Source organism: Nomascus leucogenys, chromosome 14 (assembly GCF_006542625.1).
Source record: "Nomascus leucogenys isolate Asia chromosome 14, Asia_NLE_v1, whole genome shotgun sequence".
Lineage (NCBI taxonomy): Eukaryota > Metazoa > Chordata > Mammalia > Primates > Hylobatidae > Nomascus > Nomascus leucogenys.
The window spans coordinates 50,349,691-50,377,187 of record NC_044394.1 but is presented as its reverse complement, the minus strand read 5'-3'; the positions used below and the strand labels follow the sequence as shown (position 1 = coordinate 50,377,187).

At 52.2% G+C, this 27,497-nt stretch overlaps 1 protein-coding gene across 1 annotated transcript in view; it reads right to left on the bottom strand.

Moving 5' to 3' along the window:
* The window catches only part of SDK2 (sidekick cell adhesion molecule 2), a 309,169-nt gene extending 284,291 nt beyond the window's left edge, over positions 1-24,878 (bottom strand). Inside the window, exon 1 of the mRNA XM_030827794.1 lies at positions 24,799-24,878. Coding sequence (XP_030683654.1) covers positions 24,799-24,862 — 64 coding nt within the window. The 5' untranslated portion in view covers positions 24,863-24,878. The remainder of the gene's footprint in view (positions 1-24,798) is intronic.
* Positions 24,879-27,497: the final 2,619 nt, after the last annotated feature.

Sequence of the window (27,497 nt, the reverse complement as noted above, 5' to 3'; positions counted from 1 at the left end):
TTGAGGGCAGGCTGAAGTCAGCACAGCACAGACAGCTAAACCTCCAGCAGAAATCAAAACAGCAGCAGAAATCAAAACAGTGTGGTACTACCATAAGGACAGACATAGAGACCTGTGGAACAGAACAGAGAGTCTACGTGCATCTATGGCCAACTGATTTTTGACAAAGTTGTCAAGAAACTCAATGGGGGAAAAATAGGTCTCTTCAACAAATGGAGCTTGGATAACTGGATAACCACATGCAAAAGAATGAACTTGAACCCCTACCTCACATCATGTACAAAAAGGAACTCAAAATGGATCAACAACCAAAATAGAAGAGCTGAACCATAAAACTCTTAGAAGAAAACATGGGGTTAAATCTTAAAAACCTTGGATTTTGCAAGATTTTGCAAATCTTAAAAACCTTGGATTCTTAGATATGATGACAAAAGAAAAAAAATGTAAGGTGGACTTCATCAAAATTAAAATCTTTTGTATATCAAAGGGCATGATCAGGAAAGTGAAAGGCAATCTATAGAATGAAAGAAAATATTTGCAAATCATACATCTGACAAGGGTCTAGTATCCAGAATAAGTAATGAAACCTTACAACTGAACAACAACAAAACATAATTAAAAATTAGACAGGCTGGATGTGGTGGCTGGCTCATGCCAGTAATCTCAGCACTTTGGGACACTGAGGCACACAGTTTGCTTAAGCCCAGGAGTTCAAGACCAGCCTGGGCAACATGGTGAAACCCTGTCTCTACAAAACGTACAAAAATTAGCTGGGCACAGTGGCATGTGCCCATAGTCCCAGCTACGTGGAGGGCTGAGGTAGGAGGATTGCTTAAGCCCAGGGGGTTGAGGCTGCAGTGAACTGTGTCTGTACCTCTGCCTGCCATCCTAGGCAACAAAGTGAGATCCCGTCTCAAAAAAAAAAAAAAAAAAAAAAAAAAAAAAAGACAATGGACTTGAATAGAAATTCCTCCAGAGAAGATATACCAACGGCCAACAAGCACATGAAAAGATGGTCAGCACCATTAGTCATCAGGGAAATACAAATCAAAACCCCCATAAGGTACCACTTCACACCCACCAGGTCAGCTATAATTAAACAAATGAAAAATAACAAGTGTTGGTGTGAAGAAATCGAAACCTTTGTACATTGCTGCTGAGAATGTAAAATGGTTCAGTAACTGTGGAAAACAGTTTGTTGGTTCCTCAAAAAGCTAAACATACAATTACCACATGATTCCATAGTTCCATTCCTAGGTATAGACACAAAAGAACTGAGAACAAGGACTCAAACAAACACATGTACACACCTATTCATGCACTGTGAACAACAGCCAATAGGTGGAAACGGCACGAATGTCCATTAACAAGTGAACGTGGCATATATGTGCAATGGAATAGTAATTAGCAATGAAAAAGGAATGAAGTACTGCTACAAGCTTCAACACGGATGGACCTTGAAAACATTATGCTCAGTGAAAGAAGCCAGATACAAAAGGTCACATGTTGCATGACTCCATTTATGTGAAACATCCAGAACAGGTAAATCCATAGATACAGATTGTGGATGAGTTGTTGCCAGGGGCTGGAAAGGAGTGGGGAGCAACTGCTTAATGGGTAAGGGGTTTCCTTTTGGGGTGATGTCTTGAAACTAGATAGAGGTGGTGGTTGCACAATATTGTGAATGTACTCAACACTACTGAATTATTCATTTTATAATGGTTAATTTTATGTCATGTGAATTTCACCTCAATTACAACATAAGAAAAACCTCCAAGAGGAAACTCACAGTCTAGAATTCAGGGCAACCATAGGCACCAGAAAGTGAGGATGAATCCTGGAAAGTGGAGAGCCAGTGAGGGGAACATCAAATTCTTTGTATAGATGATGCCTAAATCTCTGGCTGATCCCTGAACTATGTGTCCTCAGGGCAGACTGCAAGTAACCCAGCTGAGGATAAATGTACTGAACTGAGATTTGAGCTACTGCCCCAAGGGAGAGTTTGCAGTTTGAATCAATTAAGTTAGTTCCCCTTAAAACAAAAAGTCAAATCAATACTTGTTGAAGAAATGTAATGGAATCTAGATTCTCTCTGACTTATTACAATGCCCAAGATAGATTCAAAATTACTCTACATACAAAGAACATGCAACCCATTCTCAAGATAAAAGATAATCAAGACTGACCCTGAAATGACGAGATGTTGAAATTAGCAGACATGAATTTTAATGCTGCTAATATATTTCATGCAATAAATGACAATGTGCTTATTTAGTAAATAATAGTAAATCTTTAGAAAGCTAGAAGTTATATACAAATATAACTTTTTTCATACATTATATATATACATATATATAATGTATGAAAATTTTAGAACTGAAAAATAAAATATATCAGATTTAAAAATTCACTGGATGGGCATAACCAAAACATGGAGACAATAAAGGAAATAATGAACTTAAATATATATTTATAGAAATTACTCAATCTGAAGAACAGAGAGTAAGAAGATTGAAAAAAGTGAACAGGGACAATATAAAAACATCTAACATAGGTGTTAGTGAAGCTCAAGAAGGAAAGAAAAAATGGGGCTAAAAGTTTGAAGAAATAATGGTTCCTAAATTTGGTGAAAGACATGTATTTACAGATTCAAGACGGTCAGTGAACTCTAAGCAGGATAACCAACGACTCATCATAGTCAAACTTCTGAAAACCTAAGATAAAGAAAGTGGGGACAGAGGATATTGCATCCAGTTCTCAGCTACCCGTCCTGTGCATTTCAACAATGAGACAATTGGTACAGACCCGGACACCAATCCATGTGTCCACTAGAGTCAGCTTCCTACTGTAGTGTATGGGGAATGCTGAACTCCAATTGCCCAAACTTCAGAAGGCTTTGCCCAGGCTCATTCCTGCCCAGCCATGGGCTGTAAGTCCTTTTCTCTATGTTGAACAGACAGGTCAACCAAAGGGAGAAAATAACCTTTTATCTCTGGGTTGCCAGAAAGTCAGCAACACGTTGGAAAGGGGACCCAGGGCCCTCCCTCATGCCCCCATTATCTGCATGTGCAGATTTCAGCTGATTCCCCAAGCCCGATGCAGAGTTCTCTCCTCCCTCTGTGAGTGCCTCCTGAACTACAATATGACACTTCTGGATTCCAGAAATTAGGGCTGTTTTCATAGCTCAGGACAAGTTTTCTTGGCTCAGGGAGGAAAGTAATAGTTCCCAGTCTTTTTCCTCCTCTTCCCCACAATTCAGTGTTTGAGGAGGGACGGAGGCAAAGAGTGCTGTGGCTGGTGCAGAGGTGGAAATCCACCCACTGCCTCACTTGGAGTGATTTGCAAAGGGTACATAGAGACACTTAGGGAAAGTAAGGAGAGGTGCTTCTTTCTTCCCGTGCCTCAGCCCCTCCTCCCATGGGACAAGGGCCTCAGAGGGACCACAGGGGAAGCAGCTTCTTCAGTGGGTTTCCTAGACTATCATGGCCCAAGAGCAATGCTCAGATGCCCAATGCCTGCATGGGCATGATGGGGGCTGGTTCTGGTTTTCATCTTTTGGGGCCCTGAACTCCAAGGTCTTCATCTTGGAATTCAAGGGCCTTGACCATCTGGTCCTTTCCTTGTCATTCCTTGGAGAGGTAGCAGGGGCCCAACCCTCCCCTTCACCCATCCTGCACTTGGCTAATGCTCCCATCTGTAGGCCTCGGCCAGCCCTTGCAGTGCCCTCTGCCTGGAATCCTCCTCCTGAACCTGCATCCCTACATTCCAGTGACTAAGCATCTTTATGTCCCCAGTTCAAATGTCCCATCTTCCTTAAAGTCCTTTCTGATGCCCCCATGAGGAAGGTATTTCTTCCCCATTGAGTCATTGCTTTCTATTTCGATTTATTCAATATTTTTGTAATGCCATAGACAACTATCTGTGAAAAGCTCTTCTAAGAGCTTTTACAAATAATTAGGTAATCCTCACAACAACCTCATGAAGTGAGGACTATCATCCTCCATTTACAGATAGGGAAACTGATGCTCGGAGAGGCTGAGTCACCTGTCTAGGGTCATCACAGAGGCAGTCTGGCTCCGGGGTTCCCCCTCTCTGTTCTCTATTGCTCTGTAAACTGCTTGAGGCCTCATCAATTGGTTAAGTAGAGGAATAGAAAAGCCTGGCAGTCTGCCAAGAGCCCTGGGTGGGGGGAAGGAAGGAGTGAGGGGGAGGAGGCCTTCCCCCTGGAAGGCCCCTAGAGCTTGAGTAGGACAAGCCCAGTTGGACAAGACTGAGGAAATAAGATGGTACCCTAGCCGAGTTCAGTGCCTCTCTGCTCTGCAAAAGCAGGGATAGGGTGCGGAGAGCTCAGATTGGCTTCTCTCTGGTTGCCTAGCTGCCCCCTGATCTCACCTGACACTGGGACTCTGACCCCCTTTCCGTCAGCTCCACTGCACCCCACCCCGCCCCAGATCGCGACTCTCTGCTTCTTCACGCCTGTGGGCCCAGGCTGGACTGCTCTGCACGTTTCCCGGATGTGAAACAGATCCATACTGCAGAGGGAATTGCCCTTCAGTAAGTGATGAGTTCCCCCAAGAGCTCTCCTGTGCTTTCCCCCTCCAGAGAATTTTCTGTTTTGTTTACTTAAGGGGGTGATTCCTTTTCAAGGTCTCCTTCCTGTATCAAAGACAGCAGGGCAGACAGACCATTAACAAAGCAGGGCCTCCGGGTTGTTTTTCCAGGAGGAGGACCGCGCAGGGCCGCTCAGCCTGCTGGGCCTCCTCAACCTCCAGGTTCCCTCCCAGGTCCCCCTCACTGCTGGCTGGAGCAGGAGCAGGAGCAGGGAGGAGGACTTCCCTCTGAGAGCAGAAAACTGGGATTCAAAATAGACCAGTATTAGGAAGCCAATAGCTTCTCCACACATACTCCAGGCAAGCTGATAGAACCGATAGTTCATATTTTTGGGCTGGGCGTGGTAGCTCACGCCTGGAATTCTAGCACTTTGGGAGGCCAAGGCAGGCAGATTGCCTGAACTCAGGAGTTCGAGACTAGCCTGGGAAACATGGCAAAACCCTGTCTCTACTAAAAATACAAAACAATTAGCTGGTGTGGTAGTGCGCCTATAGTCCCAGCTACTTGGAAGGCTGAGGCATGAAAATCTCGTGAACCCGGGAGTGGCAGATGGCAGAGGTTGCAGTGAGCCAAGATTGTGCCATTGCACTCTAGCGAGACTCTGTCTCCAAAAAAAGAATAGAACTGATCACTCCTATTTTTTAGAAGAGTAGAGACCCTCCTAAAATCAATCTTAAAATAGCAACAGCAGCAAATGAACTCTAGTGCTTCCCAGAATTTAATGTGCATGCCGCACCTGGGGAATCTTAAAATGCAGATTCTGATTCATCAGGTCTGGGGTGAGGTCTGAGTTTCTGCATGTTTAGCAACCACTGCGTGGTGCTGAGGCTGCCGGCATAAGCACCACTCTCAGCCACTCAAGGAACCGGTGCATCCAAAAGCCCTGAACTAACCCGGCTTCATGAGGGGAAGATGCAACTGTAATAAGGGTGGCCATGGTGATGTTGTTACTAGGAGGAGTGGTTATTGAGCAGTTACTCTGCACCAGATGCTCCATGCCACTGTGGTACCACAGAAGGAAAATCTAGCCAGCCTTGCAGGATTTTCCTAATCTCTCTCCAAGAGTCAAAAGGGAAGGAGGAAACTGAATATAAGAGGATTAACATTTTCTTTGCAATATGTCTCACTGCCCCATTTGATAGACGAAGTAACTGAGGCCGGAAGAGCTTTGGTAGCTTGCCGAGGTTCCATAACTCACAAGCAGCAGGGCCAGGATTCCAGCCGAGGTGTGCTCTGGCTTTCAAGACCATGGTAATTTGAACACAGCCTCTCATGAGACAAGAAGACAGAGGCAGAGAGAGCAGCACATACCAGGCAGGACCAGACAAGCAGGCACCAGGGCGCGAGGTGGAATTCCACATCCTGCCTGTGACGCCTAACACAGTCTCCTAGGGAAAACTGGGGAACTTCATGGAGAAGTTTCTAGGCCTGCTCACCATTCTTCTACCTCACCCTTGTATTCCTGGAGTCTGAGAGAAGAGGGTCCCCCGGCCTTGTCAGCCCCATGAGAGGGGGCAGCAGGAGAACAGGGTCCTAGGTGGTGGCCTCTCTGCTTTACAGAGCAGGAAACTGAGGCCTGGAGAGGGGAGGGGAACACCTGAAGGTCTCACCAGTGGGCAGGGCAGGGTTCTCGGGCTTGCGACCTGGGCAGTCACCCTGGGCCCCACGCCTAGAAGGGCACCACCCTTGGTGTAATACTTCTCTACCGCCATCTTGAAATTCTGATTAATTTTTTAACACCACATTTTCTTTTCTTTTTTCTTTTTTTTTTTTTTGAGAGATAGTCTCACTCTGTCGTCTAGGCTGGAGTGCAGTGGTGCAATCTTGGCTCGCTGCAACATCTGCCTCCCCAGCTCAAGCGATTCTCTTGCCTCAGCCTCTGAGTAGCTGGGATTACAGGTGCCCACCACCACACCCGGCTAATTTTTGTATTTTTAGTAGAGACAGGATTTTGTCATATTGGCCAGGCTGGTCTTGAACTCCTGAGCTCAGGTGATCCGCCCACCTCAGCCTCCCAAAGTGCTGGGATTATAGGCGTGAATCACCGAGTCCTGCAGCATTTTCATTTTGCACCGGACCCTGCAAAAGATGCCGCTGGTCCTGCCAGTGGGTTAGAGAACATGTCAGGGCTGTACCCCCTTTCAGAGCTGCTCCTGGAGGCCAGGACCTGAGCACTGAGCGAGACAGAGCCGTCTCCGGGCAGGCTGCTGCAAGCCCACACCTCCAGGCAGCGGGAGCCCGGCGGATTGGAAAACAAAAGAAAACTTCAGGAGAGGCCAGGAGTGAGGAAGGACCTCCTGAGCGGGGCAAGAGATGTGCCAGAATTGTGCCTGGGCGAGCTGGGGAACAGATCCCAAGTCCTCCTCTCCTGTCTGTAGTGACAGATGAATGAGTTGGCTGGGGCTCAGGACGGGGAGAACAGGGGCCAGCTGTCTTCAGGGCCCTGGCCCCTCCAAGGAAACCTCCACCCCCACCACACCCAAACCCCGAGGGCTGGGCAGATGCACGGCGCCCAGCTGTGCCAGCCTGTCCCAGGGGCTCTGGGGAATTTAAGCCAAGTCCTTCACTTTGATTTTGGGTTGGCCAAAGGAGAAGGAAAAGGCCAAGTGGATTGGATTCAGAAGCTCCAGCCTGGCCTGCAAGTTCCAGCTCAGACAAGAGGCCTCCCTCCAGCTCCCCAACCCCCACCACTGGTTACTCAGGCCTGGTGGAGACCAAAGCCAGCCAGACATGCATTCCTCTGGGCCACTGTCCTGTGCCCAGAAGACAGGTGCTGGCCTCAGACAGGGCTGAGGAAGGAATGCTAGGATGGAGGCAGGACAGAAGAGAGACTTCATCAGCCCAGCACATTCTAGGAAGACAGCGATGGACTGGGAGGGTTCTCTGGAGACCTGGGGACAGGCCTGAGGTTGTCTGAGCCCCAGGGGCTGGTCTTCGATGTGGACCGCAGAGGGTTTCCTGATTTATCCATGAGCTTGGACCTGCTGTGCTGAGGACAGAGGGGCAGTGTTCAGTCTCTTTGGGTGGCCTCTTCATCCTGTGGCCCCTGCTCCATCTTGGCCTGTGCAGGGGGCCCAATCAACAGAACCCAACGCTAGCTGGGGGGTGTAAAATCCAAAAAGAACCTTTGCAGTATCGGACAACTGGTGAACATTGCCAGCATGAGCATCTTGTATTTTTTGAACCAACTCTACCAGCCCATTTTCTAGTTGCTAGGATGGTCACATCCAAACTCACGGGGGTTGTTGAGAGGATTCAATGTGTTAATACATGTGAGGCGCTTAGAACACAGACTGGCAAGGGGATAGGCTTTATATAAATGGTGGTTATTACCATATTTCCTCTAAATGCCCATTGTTTTCATTTTCACATCTCTGGAGTCAGAATGTATTTTGTGGATTAAACGGCAGCATTTTTTTTTCTTTCTTGGCGACACATAAAATAACATGCCTTATAATTGATGTGTCTTAGGTTCAGTCAAATACGGGATGAAAAGGAACACTGTATTCTTAAGACTGCATCTTTCAGCGACGCCTCCTTCCATGTGAGTTGAGTCCTGGGGTGCTCCTCAGCTCCCCCACCCACATGGAAACAGGCACAGAGACCCCAGGGAGCTGGGGAAGGGCATGAGGGACAAGCACAAAGTCCTGGGCCAAGGCTGTCCAGGTTGGCTGAGCCCTGGGCAGACATGTCATGAGCACCAAGGGCAGTGGGTGGGAGAGGCCTCTAACAGAGCCCCTCGGGCTCACATAGTAATTCCAGGGCTGGGTCAGCCATGTTCCCAAATTGTACATCAGACAATCTTCCCACCAACCCTCGAGAGTGAGGATATTTTGTTTGTTTAAAACCCACATTTGGCCGGGCGCAGTGGCTCACGCCTGTAATCCCAACACTTTGGGAGGCCGAGACGGGCGGATCACGAGGTCAGGAGATCGAGACCATCCTGGCTAACAGGGTGAAACCCCGTCTCCACTGAAAATACACACAAAAAATTAGCCAGGCGTGGTGGCGGGCGCCTGTAGTCCCAGCTACTCGGGAGGCTGAGACAGGAGAATGGCATGAACCCGGGAGGTGGAGCTTTCAGTGAGCTGAGATCACGCCACTGCACTCCAGTCTGGGTGACAGAGCGAGACTCCGTCTCCAATAAAAACAAAACAAAACAAAACAAAAAAGAAACACCACATTTAACAGATGAGGAAACTGAGGCTAGGGAAAGGCTAAGTCATCTGGCCAAGGTCATTTAGCCAAGCGGAGGCAGAACCAGGCCAAGTTACAGGCCAGCCTGAGAATGTGGCCTTCTCAGGAGCACAGAGAGGAGGCAGGGGGTCCAGGATGCCACCCGGCACACACCGTGGCTGAGAACACAGGCTCTGCGCCCAGTTTCTGAGTCTGTTCCTGAATCTAGCACTCATAAGCCATGCTACTCTGGGCAAGCTGCTGGGCTCTCTGTGCCGGTTTCCTCGTCCATATAATGGGAAAATATGCTTCCTCCTAGAGGCCTGAGAGGATTGGAGGGGCAGATCCACAGACAGCATCTAGAATGACATCGCACTCGCAAAGGCTCAGTCACTGTGAGCTCTTATGATGCCCTGAGTTCTGGGGAACCCCAAAAGCTCCTGATCCGGGAGCTGAGCTGCAGGTTCCCCTAACCCCACTCATGGGCCTTGAGTGTCTGGGGCTGGTGTGGCATAGGAGAGCTAAACTGACCACCTGGGAGGGGCCCAGAGAGCTACACCCCTAAACCAGCAGCCAGTTCTGGGGTCAGGAGAGCCAGGGAAGTGGCCGTCTGTGCTGCTCATGGGGCAGCCCAAGTCTGGTCACTCCTCCTCCCTGATTCCCAGCCCTGCAGAGGATATTCAAACCCACCACACTCCAGAGAGGTGCTGGGGCACACGAGAGGAAGTGTGGCGCCCTTCCAAAGCCACGCCCCAGAGACTGGCTCTTCAGCTACCCCTTCCCACCCCTGGCAAAGGCTGGTGGCTGCCCAGATGTGGATCTGGGGTGTCCATGCCCAGACCCCCTGGACGTGAGCTGGAGAAGCCAGATCACGGGTCCAGCTGTTCTGCAGCTCTCTCACCTCCCAATTCTGCTGATTCCTATGTGGGGGATGGTGCCAAGGAGGGTCTAGAGAACTCAGTCCTGCCAGAGACTGGCCAACAGCTGCAGTGGGTGAAGCCTGCGGAGGGGGCAGGAAAGCCAGGCTCCTGAGCTCGCACCTCACTTGCCTTTCTTGGCTGCACATCCTCCTCTATAAAGTGAGGTAGCCCTTTGTAATCTGACCTTAGTAATTCTCCTTGTTCCCTACCATTTTAGCTCCGATGCTGGCCCTTAGGGAGGCTCCAGGATCCGGAGCCAAAGGGGGGTGCTGGGAAGAAAGACCACAAGCCCCAGACACATCTGCCCATCCCATGTGTGCTTAGATGATTCACCGTGGTTTAAGCTGCTGTTTCCCTCCTGACGCTTGCATAGCTTCTATGAGATGATTGCTACCCAGGAATGCAAGTGACCCTGAGTGTAGGCACCTGAGGGCAGAAGCCACTGGGGTGTGGCCAGGTACAGTTTGGCCTTAGTGATTAGATACGACCAAGGTGTGTATTTGCTGCCTATAATTGCTGCTTGGTAGCAGTAAGGATGAAAAAGAAGACCCCAGCATTTCCTAGAGAAGATGGGGGCCCCTCCCATCCTACAAGACTCAGCTTCTATGTCACCTCCTCCTCTGGGGCTGCATCTCAGGTCATCCCTCTGGACTCCCAAATCACCTGTCCTATAGGACCAACCACAGGCTTGCTGCCTTCACTTGACCATGAGCAGTTTGAGGGCAGGGACCTGCCTTAGACTGGGCTGGATCCTAGGCACCTCACTTAGTATACAGGTGGTGCTTAGTAAGTGCATGAGAAGCAAAAGAGGTTCATGGTTTTGGTTATCCATTGGCTCATGGGGGTTACTTTGGAGCTTCTAGCAAAAGCTCCTTCTCCCAGGAAGGAGGGCTCTGGGCTGGATTTTCTTTTCTTTTCTTTCCTTTTAAGTCAGGACAGGAGGGGCAACAGCCTCCTGAAGGAAGAAGCGAACAATGAGTGCTGGTCAATACTAACCCCCACCAGGTGCAAGGCCATCACCACGTTCAAGTTCATGTGTTAACTGAGCTTTGCTGTAGCCCTCTGCAGCTGCAGCAGCTGACTCGGAGTCCATGGGCAGAAGTAGCTCAGCTCAGCCACCACTATGACACCTTGACTTGGGCCCTAGGAGAAGCACCTTCTCTTCAAACCTGTATGCCAGGCCTTCTCAAAGTGGGCTCCCTGGACCAGCAGCAGTGGCAGCGACACCTGGGAACTGTCAGAAATGCAAATTCCCAGGCCCCTCTCGCAGACCCACTGCTTCAGCAGCTCTGGGAATGGGGCCCAGGAATATGCATTCTAATGGGTCCCCAAATGGTGCTCAAGTGTGAGACCCACTGCTCTAGGCCACCCCCTCACCTCCATCAAGAGGCAGGTGACACCTGGGCTCCCAGAATATGGCTCCTGATGCCCCACAGATGGAAGGGCATCCCCTCATCCCTCCCATCCCGCCCTCCTCCCTCCTCAACCCCCAGGTTCCCCCAAGGCCTGGCACTATGAGGGGCCTAAGTGTCCTCCCTCTCTCTGCCAGCATCTAGGAGGAATGGCTGTGCCTCAGCTTGGACTCAGCCTGGGCTCTAAGGACCCAGGGCCCCTCAAGCTGTTTCTCAGCAGAGGCCTAATCCCTAAACCCTGGGGCCGGACATTCCAAGTTCCTGGAGACACAATAAGTCCTAACATTCCAGGGGAGATGGCAGGCCTGGGGGCACAGACAATGGGCCTTGTGTTCCTCCCCACGCCTTCCTGCTTCAAACCAGGGCTCTGCAAGGGAGGCTGAGCTGTCAAAAGCACCACTGTCCACTCCACTGGTCCTGTTTGCCTTTGCCCAAGGCCCAGGCTGAGGGTGGCAGCCCCTTAGCACACCGCCCCCTCCCTGAAGCAGAACGGTGTTCCTTCTTCTTGGTGGTTTCCAGCACTTTCTAGGTTCTTCAGCCACCAGGGCCTGAGGAGGAAGGGGTTAAATGCCAACACCTCCCTTCTCTGTCTTCGTGGGGCTCTGGGACAGAGGAGCACGGGCAGTGGACAGAGCTCTCCAGCCACCTGAAGCCACAGCCAGAAGCGCCTCCTCTCTGGGGCTGAGTTCTCTTCATTAGTGCAATCACATCAACACTGACAGCCGCGTATTTATTACTGTCCCGACGACTACCATTTTTCACCCAGTGATGCGCAGGCGGATAATGAGCTTGGAGCCAAGCTAATGAGGAACTCCCCTCGGCCCTCCTTGGCAGCCCAAGCCCCGCGACGGTCTGTCGGCCAACCCGCTTTCTGCCTGTAGACACTACACCGGGGCACAGAAAGGGACTCCAAATGGGGAAGCCAAGGGTCACCAGGCTGAGCCATCCAGAGCCGTCCAAAGCTAACACGCACACTGCCCGTGGGGAGGAGACTTCGGGGTTGACTGAGCAATCGGGTCTGAGCACCAGGCACCGTCTCAGGGCAGAAGCCCCTCTTCCATTCTGGGTTCCTCGAGCCAGGGCAGCCAGAGACAAACATCAGGGATAGGCAGGCGGGCTGCTGGCCAGGAACCCCAGGGGAATGGGTGAGCAGGCGGGCTGCCGGCCAGAAACCCTGGTGGGGGGCTAGGTGGATGTTTTGGGAGGAGGTGCTTGAACCTAATCAAGAACATTTCCTTAGTGATGCATGGGGAGGGCAAGGTGCTTGCAGCTGTATGGGGCACCAGCCACACACAGTAAGGACCTACTTTGCAAGGGGCTGGTCTTCTGGGAGCCTTAGCTCTTCTGGAAGGTACCCACACATCTAAATGAAAAAGGCCCCTGGGCGGTGGACATAGTGATCCCAGAGCCCAAACCTCCGACTAAGAGAGTCTTCAGGCCCTCAACTAGTCTCCAAATAAGACCCCACTGCTGGTGTTGATTGGCTTGCCTGGTCCAAATTAAGAGGGGGAGGTGGGAAGGTCCAGGGAGAAGACAGGAGACAGGTCCTCTAATGGTTTGGAGCAGTTTGGATGAAGCCGAAGAAGAACCCAGACTACCACCCAATCACCCAAGCAGCAGGGTCCCCTTGGGAGGGGCAACAGCTGTATCCTCACTCCCACCACCCTTGAAGGCATGGCCATAGGCCAGCCATTGCACATAGGCAGGATGATGGTTAATATTGAGTGTCAACCTAATTGGATTGAGGGATGCAAAGTATGGTTCCTGGGTGTGTCTACAACGGTGTCGCCAAAGGAGAGTAACATTTATGTCAGTGGATTGGCAGAGGTGGACCCGCCCTCGGTCTGGGTGGGCACCATCTAATCAGCTGCCAGCATGGCTAGATTAAAGCAGGCAGAGGAACGTGGAAGGACTTGACTTGCTGAGTCTTCCGGCCTCCGTCTTTCTCCCCGTGCTAGAGGTTTCCTGCCCTTGAACATCAGACTCCAAGTTCCTCAGCTTTCGAACTCTCAGACTTACACCAGTGATTTTCCAGGGGCTCTCAGACCTTTGGCCACAGACTGAAGGCTGCACTGTCGGCTTCCCTACTTTTGAGGTTTTGGGACTTGGACTGACCTCCTTGCTCCTCAGCTTGCAGATGGCTTATTGTGGGACTTCACTTTCTGGCAGTGTGATCCAATACTCTTAATAAACTCCCCTTCACATATACATCTGTCTTGTTAGTTTTGTCCCTCTAGAGAACCCTGACTAATAATACAGGTAGAGTGACTCAACTATGTTTGAGGTCCAACTGCTTTAGAAAACAGCACAGAAAATTTTAAACACAAACAGCTTAAATATACACATGTAAAGCATCTTAGAATCTTACAGATGCTGTGACTCATTCAAGTCTTTCGAGACCAGATTTTGACGTACGTTCTACGGGGCCCAGGAAGCCATGGGGACGACAAGCCACATCTTCCAGCAGCATCGACTGGCTTTAACATATCCTTAGTGTGTTGGGATAGAATTTAGATAGCCCATGGAGTAGAATGCACATATTCACATATTTTAAAACTAAAATAGGCTGGGTGTGGTGGCTCACACCTGAAACCACAGCACTTTGGGAGGCAGCGGCAGGAGCATCACATGAGGTCAGGAATTCGAGATCAGACTAGGCAACAGAGCAAGACCCTATATCTACAAAAAATAAAATGATTAGCTGGGTACAGTAGTGCACACCTGTGGTCCCAGCTACTTAGGAGGCTGATGCGGGAGGATCGCTTGAACCTAGGAGGTTGAGGCTGCAGTCAGCTCTTGTTACGCCACCGCCCTCCAGCCTGGGTGACAGAGACTGACATCTCAAAAAATATAAAATTAAATACAAAATAAAATTTAGAAATATATAAGGAAAAGGTCATGGGATAGTAGGTGGTTTCAGGCTGCATGGCCAGATACCCCAGGGCATGTGTCCACCCTCCTGACCATGAGTGGAACATCATGGAAGAGTTTGGAAAAGCTGCATTTACCTTCCCACTTTTTTCCCAATGAGGACACTTCTGGCCACACAGGCTAAAAGCCTGGCCCAAAAGGACCCAATGAGACTCTTCCATTGTGGCCTCTGAGGCCCACGCAGAGTCATGAACTTGTTATCTTATCTCTCTGACTTCACTATTAACCTCCCTAGCACACTTAAAAGAATTAAGTGCGTTAATTCAAGAAATAATTTATGTCTAGTACCTCAGTCCTTGTGGATGAAGGGTTATTATCTAAACTCAAGAGTTCACAATTAAAGAAATCAGTAACACACACAGATATTAAAAGATAATTCAGAATCAACAGGGCCAAAATGCCCAGTGAGACATCTAGACTGGAACAACTGGGAGGAGGAGTCCCAGCTGAAGGTCAGGGATGGCTTCACACTAGACTTTTTGGGGTCAGTGGAGAGGAGAACAGGGGTTCGAAAGGGGAGAAAGGAAGGTGCTATTGGGCTGGCAGGGTGGGGAGGGCAGTGTGAGCTTGGTGGAAGGCTGGCGTGGGGACAGGTGGAGGCGAGATTGCAGTGGCACGTAGGGCCAGATTGTGGAGAGTTTGCCGTTGAGGCCACAGCTGTAGGGAAGCTACCAGAGTTCTGAGAGCAAGGGCGTGATATGACGGGTCTCAGCATCCAGACCCCATCACTAAGACCCTATGGACATCAAGAGGGGGCTCCAAGTATCCTTACAGAAAGAAGAGGCCAGCCCAGGCTGCCCCCTGTGTCCTCCTCCTGTGCCCACCCAAGCTAAGGAGAAGCCTGTGGTCAAATGAGCCTACCCTGGGTCCACCAGCCCCAAGCAGCATGGCAAACAGTTCCTGAATGTGGGTATCTTGGCCAGATCTAAGGCAATGGCCTGGGAGGCAGCTGACCTACATTCATCATCTCTTTCTTACGAGTCAAGCGACCTTGGCAAGTTACTTAATATTTCTGAACTTCCATACTAACAATGTTAATAACATTGATAGTTTCTGGCCAACCTCCTTCATAGACTGGGGTGAAGAGCAAATGCGATGTCTATGAAAGCTACCCACATACATTTGAGATTTTAAGGGAGGATCCAATAAATACATTCACCTTAAGGCTGAACAGCTGATAACAGCTTAATAGGTGGGTTCTCTGTGCCATATTTGCATTTTAAGCTGGAGACAGAGAATGTCTTAACCAAATCAATAAATCCCTAACAGCAGAAGTTTAGATGCCACTGGCAGGTCTGTGAAAGACAAAAGGAACAAAAGCTGTTGGGGCAGGGGCACCTGTCAAACTGCAGGCCCCAAACGGACCTTGCTTCCAAGGTAAACATGCTAAGGACAATCACATGACAAACACTTATTCAGTGTTTATGATACACAGAGCACTGTGTCCTAAGATCTTAGCACAGCTCATTAAACCCTGTCACAATCCAATTGTTATCCCCATTTTACAGATGAAGAAACTGAGGCACAGACAGGGTGTGTAACTCATCCAAGGTCACCCAGGCAGTAAATGACAGGTAGGATTTGAGCCCAGGGAGTCACCTGCATTTCAGGTTTCTATTTTTTTGAGACAGAGTCTCACTCTGTCCTCCAGGCTGGAGTGCAGTGGCACCATCTCGGCTCATGGCAAACTTCGCCTCCCAGGTTCAAGCAATTCTCCTGCCCTAGCCTCTCGAGTAGCTGGGATTACAGGCACGTGCCACCATGCCCAGCTCATTTTTGTATTTTGTATTTTTAGATGGGGTTTCACCATGTTGGCCAGGCTGGTCTTGAACTCCTGTCCTCAAGTGATCCACCCACCTCTGCCTCCCAAAATGTTGGGATTACAGGCATGAACCACTGTGCCCGGCCCATTTCAGGTTTCTTAGTGCTCTATGCTGTCCCGCCTGGGCCCCTGCTGCCACTTTCTGCACTGGCTCTCACAGTTCGAAGCAGCAAATGAAGCATTGGCTCCAGATTCATAATTAACTCACATTATGTGGTGACAGCCCAATTGTTCAGGTGCCCAGTGATATTTTTGACCTTTACTCAGATTCTGGGCCTGCCAGATCTGTACCTCCAGGGAGGTGCCCGGGGAAGGGGGAAATTTCCAGAGTCCTGGCTTTACGAGGCCCTTGAGAGTCACTGGTGTCTGCCCCAGATGCTGAATTCCCTGAATGAGCCTCGTTACGGCAAATAATATTTCCTTCCGTTAGGACTGTCACATCATCAAAATTTCATCACCCCTCTGGGTCACTAATAGCTTCCTACATGGCATCAAACTTTAATTGCCTTTCTTCCCCTCATCCTCCCCACCCTCACACCTCGTCCAATTTAGAAGGCACTTGTGTGGCTCAGTTACTGGCAAGCCAGTTCTGAATGCCCCAAGTGACCTTAAGGGAACTCCTCAAATAGCTTTGGGGCATCCCAACCCCAGAGAGAGATGGAGACAAGGAGGAGAGTAGAAGACCTTCAATATTCTGCCAAGTTAAGGCCTAGTGAGGACACAGCCAGGGTGGAGGCAAGAGCCAGGAGGATCAGGAGGAAGAGGAGGAAGAGGAAGAGGGGGAGTTCCAAGGCCTCTTTCCAAACTCTACCACCCTCCCTGGACCAGCCTGTCTTCAAACAGCACAATTGTCTGGGCATCTCTCTGGAGAATAGCTGCCTCTCCTTGGGAAGACAGCCACGTATGCTGTGGAAGCCAAAGGCAGCCTGGAGCAGCGGAAAGAGGACAGATGTTGGGACCAGAGAGGCCTGGGTTCAAATCCTGACTCCTCAACTTCCCTGCTAGAAGGCCTTGGGTGATTAATCTCTCAGCCTCACTTTATCCACATGTCAGAGTGATAGGGAGGACTGAGGCAGATGATGGTTGTAATGCACCTTGCCATGTCTGACAAGCAGAACTGTGCACCAACTGTGAGCTCAGGATGGAAGGGAAGACAAAAAGATTCTAAACTGGGGAGGAAGCAAAAGAAAATGGGGTGAGCCAAGTGCAATGGCTCATGCCTGCAATCCCAGCACTTTGGGAGACCAAGGTGGGCGAGTCACTTGAGGTCAGGAGCTTGAGACCAGCCTGGCCAATGTGGTGAAACCCCATGCCTACTAAAAATGCAAAAATTAGTCAGGCGTGGCGGTACATGCCTGTAATCCTAGCTACTCGGGAGGCTGAGGCAGGAGAATCACTTGAACCTGGGAGGCGGAGGTTGCAGTGAGCTGAGATCGTGCCGCTGCACTCCAGGCCTGGGTGACAAAGCAAGACTCTGTCTCAAAAAAAAAAAAAAAAGAAAAAGAAAAAGATGAGAAGATGTGGAAGATATGGGTGAAATATACAGCAAAGATACCAGAGAAGAAAAGCTGTCTTAATGCAATCTGAGATCCTATCTTAAGGCCATTTGGAGGGGCAAGCACAGAAGTACAAACATAGTTAAAGTCATTTATTAAACAAGTGCTTAAGATATGTCAGGCTCCATTCTCAGTGCTCTATGTGTATTATCTCATTTAAGCATTGGAATGTTTTTCTTTGTTTTAAAGACAAAGAAACAGAGGTTGAGAATGTTAAGTGACTTAACCCAGAGTGCCACAGATAGCAGATGACAGAGCTTGAACCCAGGTCAGCCCAATTCTGAGGCACTGATCCTATACATACCACTTCTTAACAGCTTAAGGAGGAATAAAATAAGCCTCCAAACAAGGAAATAATAGCACAGACTGGGGTTCTGCTTTAGGAATGTGTAAGGTAAAAATGTCTTGTGTAAAGTGACCCTCTGTATGAAATGCGGAGACCACAATATCTTCTCTGTGGTTATGAAGGAACACTAGGCATTGCCAGTGCATGAGATCCAGTTGTCTTTTTCCAGCACATGAAAGCCTGCACTTCCTAGCTCCCTTGCCATTGGGTGGGACCATGTGATCCACTCTAACGAATGGGCTACAATCAGAAGAAACACAGGCTAAATAATAATTATTATTATTTTGAGATGGAGTTTTGCTCTGTCACCCAGGCTGGAGTGCAGTAGCATGTTCTCGGCTCACTGCAGCCTCTGCCTTCCAGGTTCAAGCAATTCTCCTGCCTCAGCCTCCTAATAAGTAGCTGGGATTACAGGCATGTGCCACCACACCTGGTTAATTTTTGTATTTTTAGTAGAGACAGGGTTTTGCCATGTTGGCCAAGCTGGTCTCAAACTCCTGACCTCAGGTGATCTGCCTGCCTCGGCCTCCCGAAGTGCTGGGATTACAGGCATGAGCCACCGCACCTGGCTGGGAATATAAGTGTTGATGCAAGATCTTCCTCTCCCTTTTCCTCTGGAGCATTAATCAAGGACCTTGTATATTTCAAATGGTGCATCCATGTATGGATGGCATTACCCCCTAAACCTTCTACCCCCTCCTCTCAATTTCCTTCACATCATAAAGTTGGAGTTCAGCTGATGGGGCTTCAGCAGAGACCCAGGGGCTGCCCAACCCAGAGGCCAGGCCTGCTACAGGCAGATTCATCTGTCGGGCCAGAGTCAGGAATTGCTGGGAAAATGGCCAGAAAATCTGAGCAGGGGCTCCTGTCTCAATGGCAACACTACCCCATTCCATAGATGCATCTGCGGGAGCTGCTGGAGGGCAGGGCCCCCACTCTTGAGGTACCTGGCTGCTCAGTGCGCTGAGGGCTACACGGCATGGGGTATGCTAGATGTACAGAGAGCAGAGGCATTTCACAAGTCAATCAGCTCTGGAGATGGGGCGAGAGGCCTCGGAGGAAGCTGGAGGAGCTGGCAGGGGCCAGATGACCGTGGGCTGTATGCCTCCAGTAAGCATTCATTCATTCATTCATTCATTCATTCATTCTTCATATTATGCTGACTCCTCCTATGTGCGAGGCGCTGCCCTAGCGGCTAGAAATATACCAGTGAATGAAACAAAGCCCCTGCCCTCCAGAGATACCAATAATAAACAAACAAACAAGTCAATGTATGTCAGCTGGAGCTGAGTGCAACGGAGAAAATGATGCAGAGTGAGGGGGTGGGTGCTGGGAGATGCCACATTATAGGGTGCTCCGAGATGGATAAGAGACATTAGGAGGAAATCCCCAAGGAAACAAGGGTGAACTTTGTAGACATCTGGGTGGTGTTGGCACCACTGATGGAAAGGCAGGAACTGCAAGTGCCAGGTTGGAGGCCTGGTGAGTTCCAGGAACAACAGGCAGTCAGTGTGGGGACAGGAGTGAGTGCAGGGGGAGTGAGGAGATGAGGCGGGAGGGGTGGTTCATGTCTGGGGAGCAGAGGGGCAGTGATCAGGACATCCTCCTGGCCTGTGATGGACATATTATAAGAAATGAACATTTACAAAGGGCATTTTCAAAGTGATCTGGACAATCTCATTTGATTATCCAAGACAATTCTATAAGGTAGATAACGATCTTTTTTTTTTTTTTTTTTTTTTTTTTTTTTTTTTTTTTTTATGAGACAGGGTCTTGCTCTGTTGTGTAGGCTGGAGTACAGTGATGTGATCTCAGCTCACTGCAACCTCCGCCTCCCAGGTTCAAGAGATTCTCCTGCCTCAGTCTCCCAAGTAGCTTGGACTATAGACTCCCACTACCACGCCTGGCTAAATTTTTTTATTTTTAATAGAGATGGGGTTTCCCCATGTTGGCCAGGCTGGTCTCGAACTCCTGACCTCAAGTGATCTGCCAGCCTTGGCCTCCCAAAGTGCTGGGATTACAGGCGTGAGCCACTGTGCCCAGCCGGTAGATACAACTATTTTTAACTTTACTCATTTTACAGATGAGAAAACTGGCTCAGCTCAGCATTGCCCAGTGATGCAGGCAGGATTCAAAGGGGCAGAAGCCACGCTGGGAGCCATTCACCACGTCTGCAGGAGAAGGGTCTCCCCAGGGCTCCCTGGGCTCAGCAAGAGGCTTTTTGGTCCAGACACCGGGCCCGGGAAGTCTGAGGGGACAAGCCCTGCAGTCCCCTCTCTCCCTTCCCCCGAAGATACTGAGCATCCCTGCTCAACGCTGCTCACTGGCTCTGCCTCCTGCCCAGCACATGGACAGCAGGGGTGGGACACCTAGGGGAGGGGGCACCCGGGGTGTCTCGGCAACCAGCTTGTTTTCCTTTCCATTACAGGCAGTGGGCCGCAGCCACCAGTTGCTGCTGGCCCATTTGTTGCTATTGGCATCCCAAGGCCCCAAATTATGATGACTAATTCCCACCGCTTTAGGCAGCTCCAGGGCTGTCTGCGGCAACATCCTCCAGGGGGAGCGGGGTAGAAACCCCGCAGGGAGCACACTAACACCCGACATCAATTCCAACTCAGCCCCCTGCCTCCCAGAGGGGCTGGGAGTCTGTAGGGACAGGGAGAGGGCTCCAGCCAATCAGAGGACCCCTTCAACCACAGCCAGATCCTAGGGAAACCAGCTATAAGGGGACAATTTCTTCATCAGCATAAAACATAGCTAACAACCAGCTGGTGTTGAGTAGTAGTGAGTCCTCCATCATCAAGGGTATGAAAGCAGAGACCAGATGGCCTTGTGGGCAGAGGACGGTCCTAGATGAGTTTTCGTGTATCTTTCAAGTCAAATGCAATGATTTCCATTAGTCCTTAGGACAGAAGATCAGCCCATTCTCCCCTCCTTGTTAGCTTACAGCCCGACTGCGTCCTGTGGTACAAAGTCAAATGCGGACCAATATGCAGGTTAACACTTCATTTTAAAGTCAGCCACTCAGGCGCTGTTTAAACAGAGGATCGCTGTAAAGAATTTGGCCTCCTTCCCAGCCTCCTTTCCCTTGTAGAACAAGGTTCCTGGCCCCTATGCCGGCCTTCCAGTAGAGGACACGAGGGAGAGGCAGTCGATAAATATTTGCCGAACAAATGCATGAAGCGGGGGTGGGGTGTGTGGGGGGGGGGGAGGGGGGGAGGGGGTGGGATTTCTGAGGCAGGTGTCAGGCTGCCAGCGGGATGTAGCCTCTGGGTGGGGGTCCTGACTCTGTTCCTCCCAGGCAGAGGCCATTTTCTGCAGCCAGTGGAAGCACCAAGCTGTATCCCTCACCTAACCACTGCCAGAATGTTCCGGACTCCCCCGCTGAAGCCAAGGGGTGCAAAGGGTGCGGGAAAGAGGGGCACGGGAGAGTAGGGACACCCCCATTCCACTCTCGCGTGGGGCTTTTGACAGCTGAGCCCCAGGCAAGCACGACACTCAGCCTCCTGGTAATTAGCAAAAGGCCCTGATCAATAAGTTATTTTTTGCTGTCAGTAATTAATAATTACAGCTTAGCCACACCATGTAATTAAACTTTCATCCCGCTCCCTCGTGTACTGTTGGCTTTTATTGTGATTAGCTCCCAGCACTAAACTTTCTCCCTTTGGAGCCTTTCAGAAGCCTCTAGAGCTGGGGGTTCCAGTCCTCTTTCAGGGTTGTCCCCACTGCCTTGTTCACTCAGCTCAGATTCCCTTCCTTCTGTTCTCCCCCCAGGCATGATTCTCTTGAAAGAAACTTCTGGACCAGCTGGCTCGGCTGCTCCTGCCCTCCTCCCAACCTCTCAGGCTGGCCAGGACGACCTCCAGCAGTAATCAAGCTTCCAAGCACATGGGAAATCTCTCGAGGCTCTAGTTAAAAGACTTCCAGGCTCACCCAGACCTTTCCAATCAGTGTCTGGGAGCGGAGCCCAAGAATCTGCATTGCTACTACTCCCTGGGAACTAAGTGCTTGAGGGCCACTCTTTGAGACACAGTGATGTGGCCACGGAAGGAATTTAAAGAAACCTCCTGGGTAAGGAAAAAGAATTCAAGGTCTTATTGGTGGGTGGCAGGGTACCATACTTCATGGACTCCTAGCTTAGTGTTAAAACCATCATAACAACAATAATAATTGCCATGTATTAAGTACCTTCTATGTGCCAGGCACTGGCTGGGGCCCTGTCCCTGGAATACCTTGAATTCTCCTAGCAATTCTACAAGGCAAGAGCTATTATCGCCAGTGTACAGATGAGGAAACTGAGGCTTTTAGTGGCTAAGAGCCTTGCAGAAGGCCTCTCTGCAGCGAAGTGGCAAAGCCAGATCATGAGAGCCCATTCTTTCTGCTGCCAAAGCCAATGCTCTTTCTACAACCTCACTGCACTTTGCTTGGGAAATGAGTTTGCATCATGTGACCCATCGGGCATAGGGACAATGGTCAAATGTTAGCTTTCAGTATACCCAGGTGATGTCGCTCAGGTCCAGCACCCAAAAAAAAAAAACCAACCAGGCTAGGCTCAGATAAAATCTGGTGACAGTGGTCGATGTGAAGTTTGTCTCAAGGGAGGAACAATTGTTTCGTCCCTCGTTCTGTGCCATGCCTGGAGAACCAGGCTCGTGGGCTCAGAAATGACAGTGCTAGTGGCTTCAGCTACCCCCGAAGGATTAATGTCATGGCCTGAGACTGGAAGAAACTCACTCTCTAACCCCAAAGCAGATAAGAAAGGACCTCATGCCCTAATCCCACCCCCTCCAACACCCAAACCCAGCACTGCCAAGCCTAGGACCGCGTTCCCACAATCCTCTGCAAGGCTTGCCGCCGGGGACACACATGGCAGGAGAGGGCTCGATGCTGGAAAACACTCTCGGAGCCAGAGAACACGAGCGGAGCAGCAGGGGACCTGGGCAGCCTGACACGCAAAAAGCCAGCAAACAAGAAAGGCAGAGAGGAAGTGAATCAATCACAGAGACTTTCTCTGCTTCTGACAGGGGAGCCCCTCCCGCAGGAGGCGCAGGGACAGCGGGCCACCTGGCCTTCACTTCAGCAGGAGGGGTGGGATCTTGGCCTTAAGTGGATGGCACAGGTGTGGACGTGGGACAGGAAGGGACACATGAAGACCCCAAAGCAGGGGCCATCAGGTGCCCTGGGGACTCTATAAGGGCCTGGTCCTAGATGAGACAAGAACTGGAGAGCCACCTGCCCAGGGAGATCATACCATTGTTGAAAAGTCTGTAGAGCAATGAAGTTAGAAGGGTCCAGACGGATGCTGGCATCCCGTCCCTCCACGCCGTCCAGGCTTTTGGCTAGTAACACTGGTTATCCCAGAGCACAACTGTGAGGCTGCTCCAGGATGAAGGACAACCCATTCCTATTCTGCCAGCATCAGGGTCCTCCTGGGACCCCTCAAAGAGGGGGCCTAGACAAGGAGACCCCATGCAGCCGGTCCTGGTTTGAGGGAGAGGGGCTCAGAACTCACCTGGTTCCAGACCTGCCTCTGCCCCCAGATCACAGAGTGGCCTTGGGCAAGTCACTTAATGCCATTTGGCCTCAGTTTCCCTATCTGTTAAATGGCTACTAGAATAAGATGACCTCTGAGGTCCTCGCTTGTTCAAAGATTTTATGATGATCATAAAAATAATAACTTTTATTACCCTACATTTATAGGGCTCGTTACAAAATTTCTAAGTGCTTTTACGTAAATTACCTCGTAAAATCCTCCCCTCAGCCCTGTGAGTGAGAGCTGATTATTTTCATCTCTTTGATCTTGGCTCTCTGGATTGCCTGACCCTGGGCGCACGGGGTCCCTTCTTCCCAGAAGGTTTGAAGATCCAAGAGGCGGCGTGGGGAGTGGGTTGCAGCCCCCACAGTCCAGCCCCCTAGGGTGGGTCTGGCCCCTTCCTGAGCCTGCGAGAGTGAAGGCCTAGCCCTGCGAGTCCTGGAGCTCAGTCCAGGCTTCGTCTCCCTCCGCCCCCAGCAGGCGCCGCTCGGACACCGCTGACACCACTGTCTGGATCAGCGAACCCCAAAGGCGAGGAACCGCCGGTGCAGCCGCCCTTCACCGCGGGGACCTGCCCGGGGACCAGAGGGACGTCTGGGCATCCACCCTCAGGAAGCGGGCAGCGCAGATCGCACCTCGGATCCTTCGTAGCACTCCCAAACCCAAAGCCACCAGCCCTTCTCCACCGCGAGGCTGCTCCCGGCAGCCACAGGTCACAGCAGCAAGCGGCTGCACAGACTATCGAGCGAACAGCGGAGGCTGGAGACAGGGGCGGGGATGCTGGGTGTGGGTGGATGGGTGGGGAGGGGAGGCCTCAGACCCTCCCTGTGCACCACCCCCCGGTGGGTCCGCGGCTGCATCCGCGACCTCGGCTACAGGCCCGCGCAGCGAAGCACCCCCAGCCCCAGCGGCCGGCCGGGCAGCCAGGGGCGGGCTCCCGTACGTGGCCAAGCCGGGCAATTGCTCTCCCGGGGCGAGCAACCCGGCACCCAGCGCCCGATCTCACTCCTTCCCAGCGCTCGCCCACCCCACTCCCTCTCCCCGGGGAGGGCCACCGCCTGCCCGGCAGGGGCCCTGCCCTTCCCCGCAGACACCGAGCAGGGAACCAGGAGCTCGATCTGGGAAGCTCAGCATAGCCGAGCGTGGAGCCCGGCACGGAATGTCGCTCCCCTCCCAAGCCGGCGCAGGGCAGCCACAGCAGACGGGGGGAGGGGAGCGCCCCTCCCACTTCACCTTGGGCTCTTCTCTGCCTCCCCAGGTCGTCCCCACCTTCCCCCATTCGGAAGCCACAAGTCTCGGAGAGACTACCCCACCCCCAAAAGAGCCCCCAAAACTTGGGAGATGGGGTGTCTTGAAACTCCCTGGAGAGGGCTCTGCCACGGCTAAGCCGGGTATCCAGGAGGCCACCGTGAGGCCAGCGAGCTCCCGCCGCCCCTCCCCCGCCCACTCTCCCAGCCGCCTCCCTGTCCCCACGTGGGGGTCCCTCCTTACCTTGGGCTCTGGCCGCGCGGATCTGATGCAGAGCTAGCAGCGTCCAGATCAAAAGTCCCCACATGGTGACCAGCCTGGAAGGGGGGTCCTCGGGGTCTCCCTTCCCTCCGCCCTGTTTTATAATCCTGGTGGGGTCCGATACCCCGTGGCTTCGTCCCAGGAAACAGTCAGTCTACGCGGCTCCGTGTCCCGGGGCGTAATATGCCCGGGAGGGGCAGCGCTGGCCACCCCAACCCTTCCTCCTCTTCTGTACTAGTCCGAGCCCGGCAGCGCGCCCGGAAGGCGAGGGGGCGAGCAGGGAGAAAGAAGCCAGGCAGCCCTCTCAGACTAGGGCGCCTCTCTCCCTTAGCACCCTAACTCCGACTTCTCCCAAACAGGGCGGCCTCTGCGATCCGGCCGGGTCGCCGGCCGAGCTCCGGAATAAATGGACAACTTCAGGAAACTTCCTCCCGTGGCCACGTTGCCCGCCCCCTCCCCGCCCCCTGGTTGGGTTCTCCAGTCCGACGCAGTCACCGCCGTTCCAGGCGCCGGGCCCCCGGGACCCGGCCAGAGCCGAGCGCAGCGGCAGACGCGGGTGCGGGGGTTCTTTTAGGGGCGCCGGTTTCGGGGGGCGCGGTGAGCATAGCGGTCCGAATCTCCCTGGAGCTGAAGTTTTCTTCTCTCTAACTTTGCAGGCGGCATCTGGCTGGGCCGAACCACCTCCTCTGGGCTCCACCGCCCTCGCGCCGAATCCGGAGACGCCGGGTCTCCTCCGGGGGCGCTGGGGCCGGGCGCGCCCTCGGTTCCGCGCCCAGCCGGCTAGCAAACTTTGCGGGTCCCGGAGCCGGGCGCGCAGCCCTGAGCGCCCATGTCCGCGCCAGCCGCGGGGCGGCGGGGGCGGGTGCTGGGCTTCGCGACGCGGGCTGTGGCCGGCGCCCGGCCGCAGAGCCTCCTGCCGGCCCGAGGATGGAGACCGGCGGCTCTGCCCTCCGCTGCGCCCCGGCCGGAGCTCTCGGGAAGACGCACGGAGAGCCCGGCGGGCAGCCCCGGCTCCGGGGACGCGGCGCCCCCTCGGACGCCCGGCGATAGCCGACCTCCCGGGCCGGAGGAGCAACGGCCGCCCCAGCGCCTCGGCCGCAGCCGCCGCTCGCCGAGCCCGCCTCCCTCCGCTTCCCGGGCTCGGCGTCCAGAGAGCCGCTTCTGCCTGCGCCGAGCCGGAGCTGCGGGGGCAGCGTGAGCCGGGGACGAGCGCGGCGGAGGCGGAGACGCGGAGAGGGGGGCCGAGCGCTACCCCGTGGCCGCGACTGGAGAGCAGCCTGCGCGCCGGGAGGGGCGGCGGCGGCGGCGGCGGCCCCGAGCCAGGCCCGGGAGCGAGCCCCGCAGAAATACAATCCGACTGCGCGGCCGCGGGCGCCCAGCGGTTCTGGGACCCGCCGGGGGCAGCAGTGCCAACCTCCTGCCGCGCTGGGAGAGATGCGCGCGAGCCACTCCGCTCTCTGCCCGGCCTTTCCTTCCAGCCTCGCTCGCACCCCTCTCTCAAAGGCCTCATAGGACTCCCAGAGTCTCCTAGAGTCGGGAGCCCCCAGCCCCCTTCCGGATATGGAGTGATTGGTGGGGAGGCGGCGGTTGGGAAAAGGGGGTCGGTAAACCGATTGATTCCAGTTTCTCCTTCCCAAGTCAGGCTCTCCAAGGTCTGGAAATGCTCAGGGTGGAGAGGGAGACATCGGGAGGCCTGGGACCTGCAGAAGCCTGAGAAAGTGAAGTTGGTGCCAAGGAGCGTGCGTTCTTTGTTTCTTCTTTTTTCCTTCAGAGCCCGGCTTGTAAAGAGTAGAAGAACAGGACCACTGGTGGAGGAATTCAAACAAGAGAGCCCGGAGGCGTCCTCTGCTGTGGCCTAGAGCTAGCGCCTACTCCAAGAAGCTCAGCTGGGGTTCACAGGCTTCAGTTAAAATTTCCTGGGCACTAGGAAAATTTAAGCTGCCTTCGCCTCGGTGGACTCCTTTCCCTGCTAACAAAATTATTAAAAATAATATTTTGCAACTGCATTGGCATAAGGAAAAGTATATTAATATTGCATATTAAAACATGTTCTTCAGCCTAAAGCTTTATTTTTTTCTGATTTTAAAAGAAATCAAAACATTTTCACGGGCCCCCAAAAGACTATGGTCCCTGGCACTGGGCCTGCGGTGCTTAATGCAGAAGTCGACCCTGCGTGTCTGATATTTCTTCTGGGAAATAAAGAGCTAGTGAGACCCTCCACCTTTTGTCACAGTGCTTCTCTCTACTCTCTCTCTCATGGTCCTGCTTAGTCTGGTCCCCCAGGGCTGCCTAGTCTTTCTGGTCCTTGAAGTCTAGGACTGTCACTCACTGATTGCCAACTCTTTCCCGGGCGCACTCCCACCCCAAGGACACCCCTTGTGATTGCTGTGGAATAGGCATGGCCACCGCAAATATATCGTTACTTATATATTCTCCTTTCACCTGCTTTGGAAGAAGAACCGTAAGCATTTATTAAAAATACCTGAGAAGCTGGCCTGCCTTCCCTACAGCCTTTCAATCACCTAATTCAAACAACATTTCCCGCTGGCAACCCGCTCCATCCCCAGCTGAAGCCCCTCTGGCTGGCTGATTTGTAAATGGGAGAGCTTTGGGGGCAGGCAGCCTAGATGTGACCAACTCTCCTTCCCCTTGGTGGCCATGCCGCTCCCACCTGCTTAATG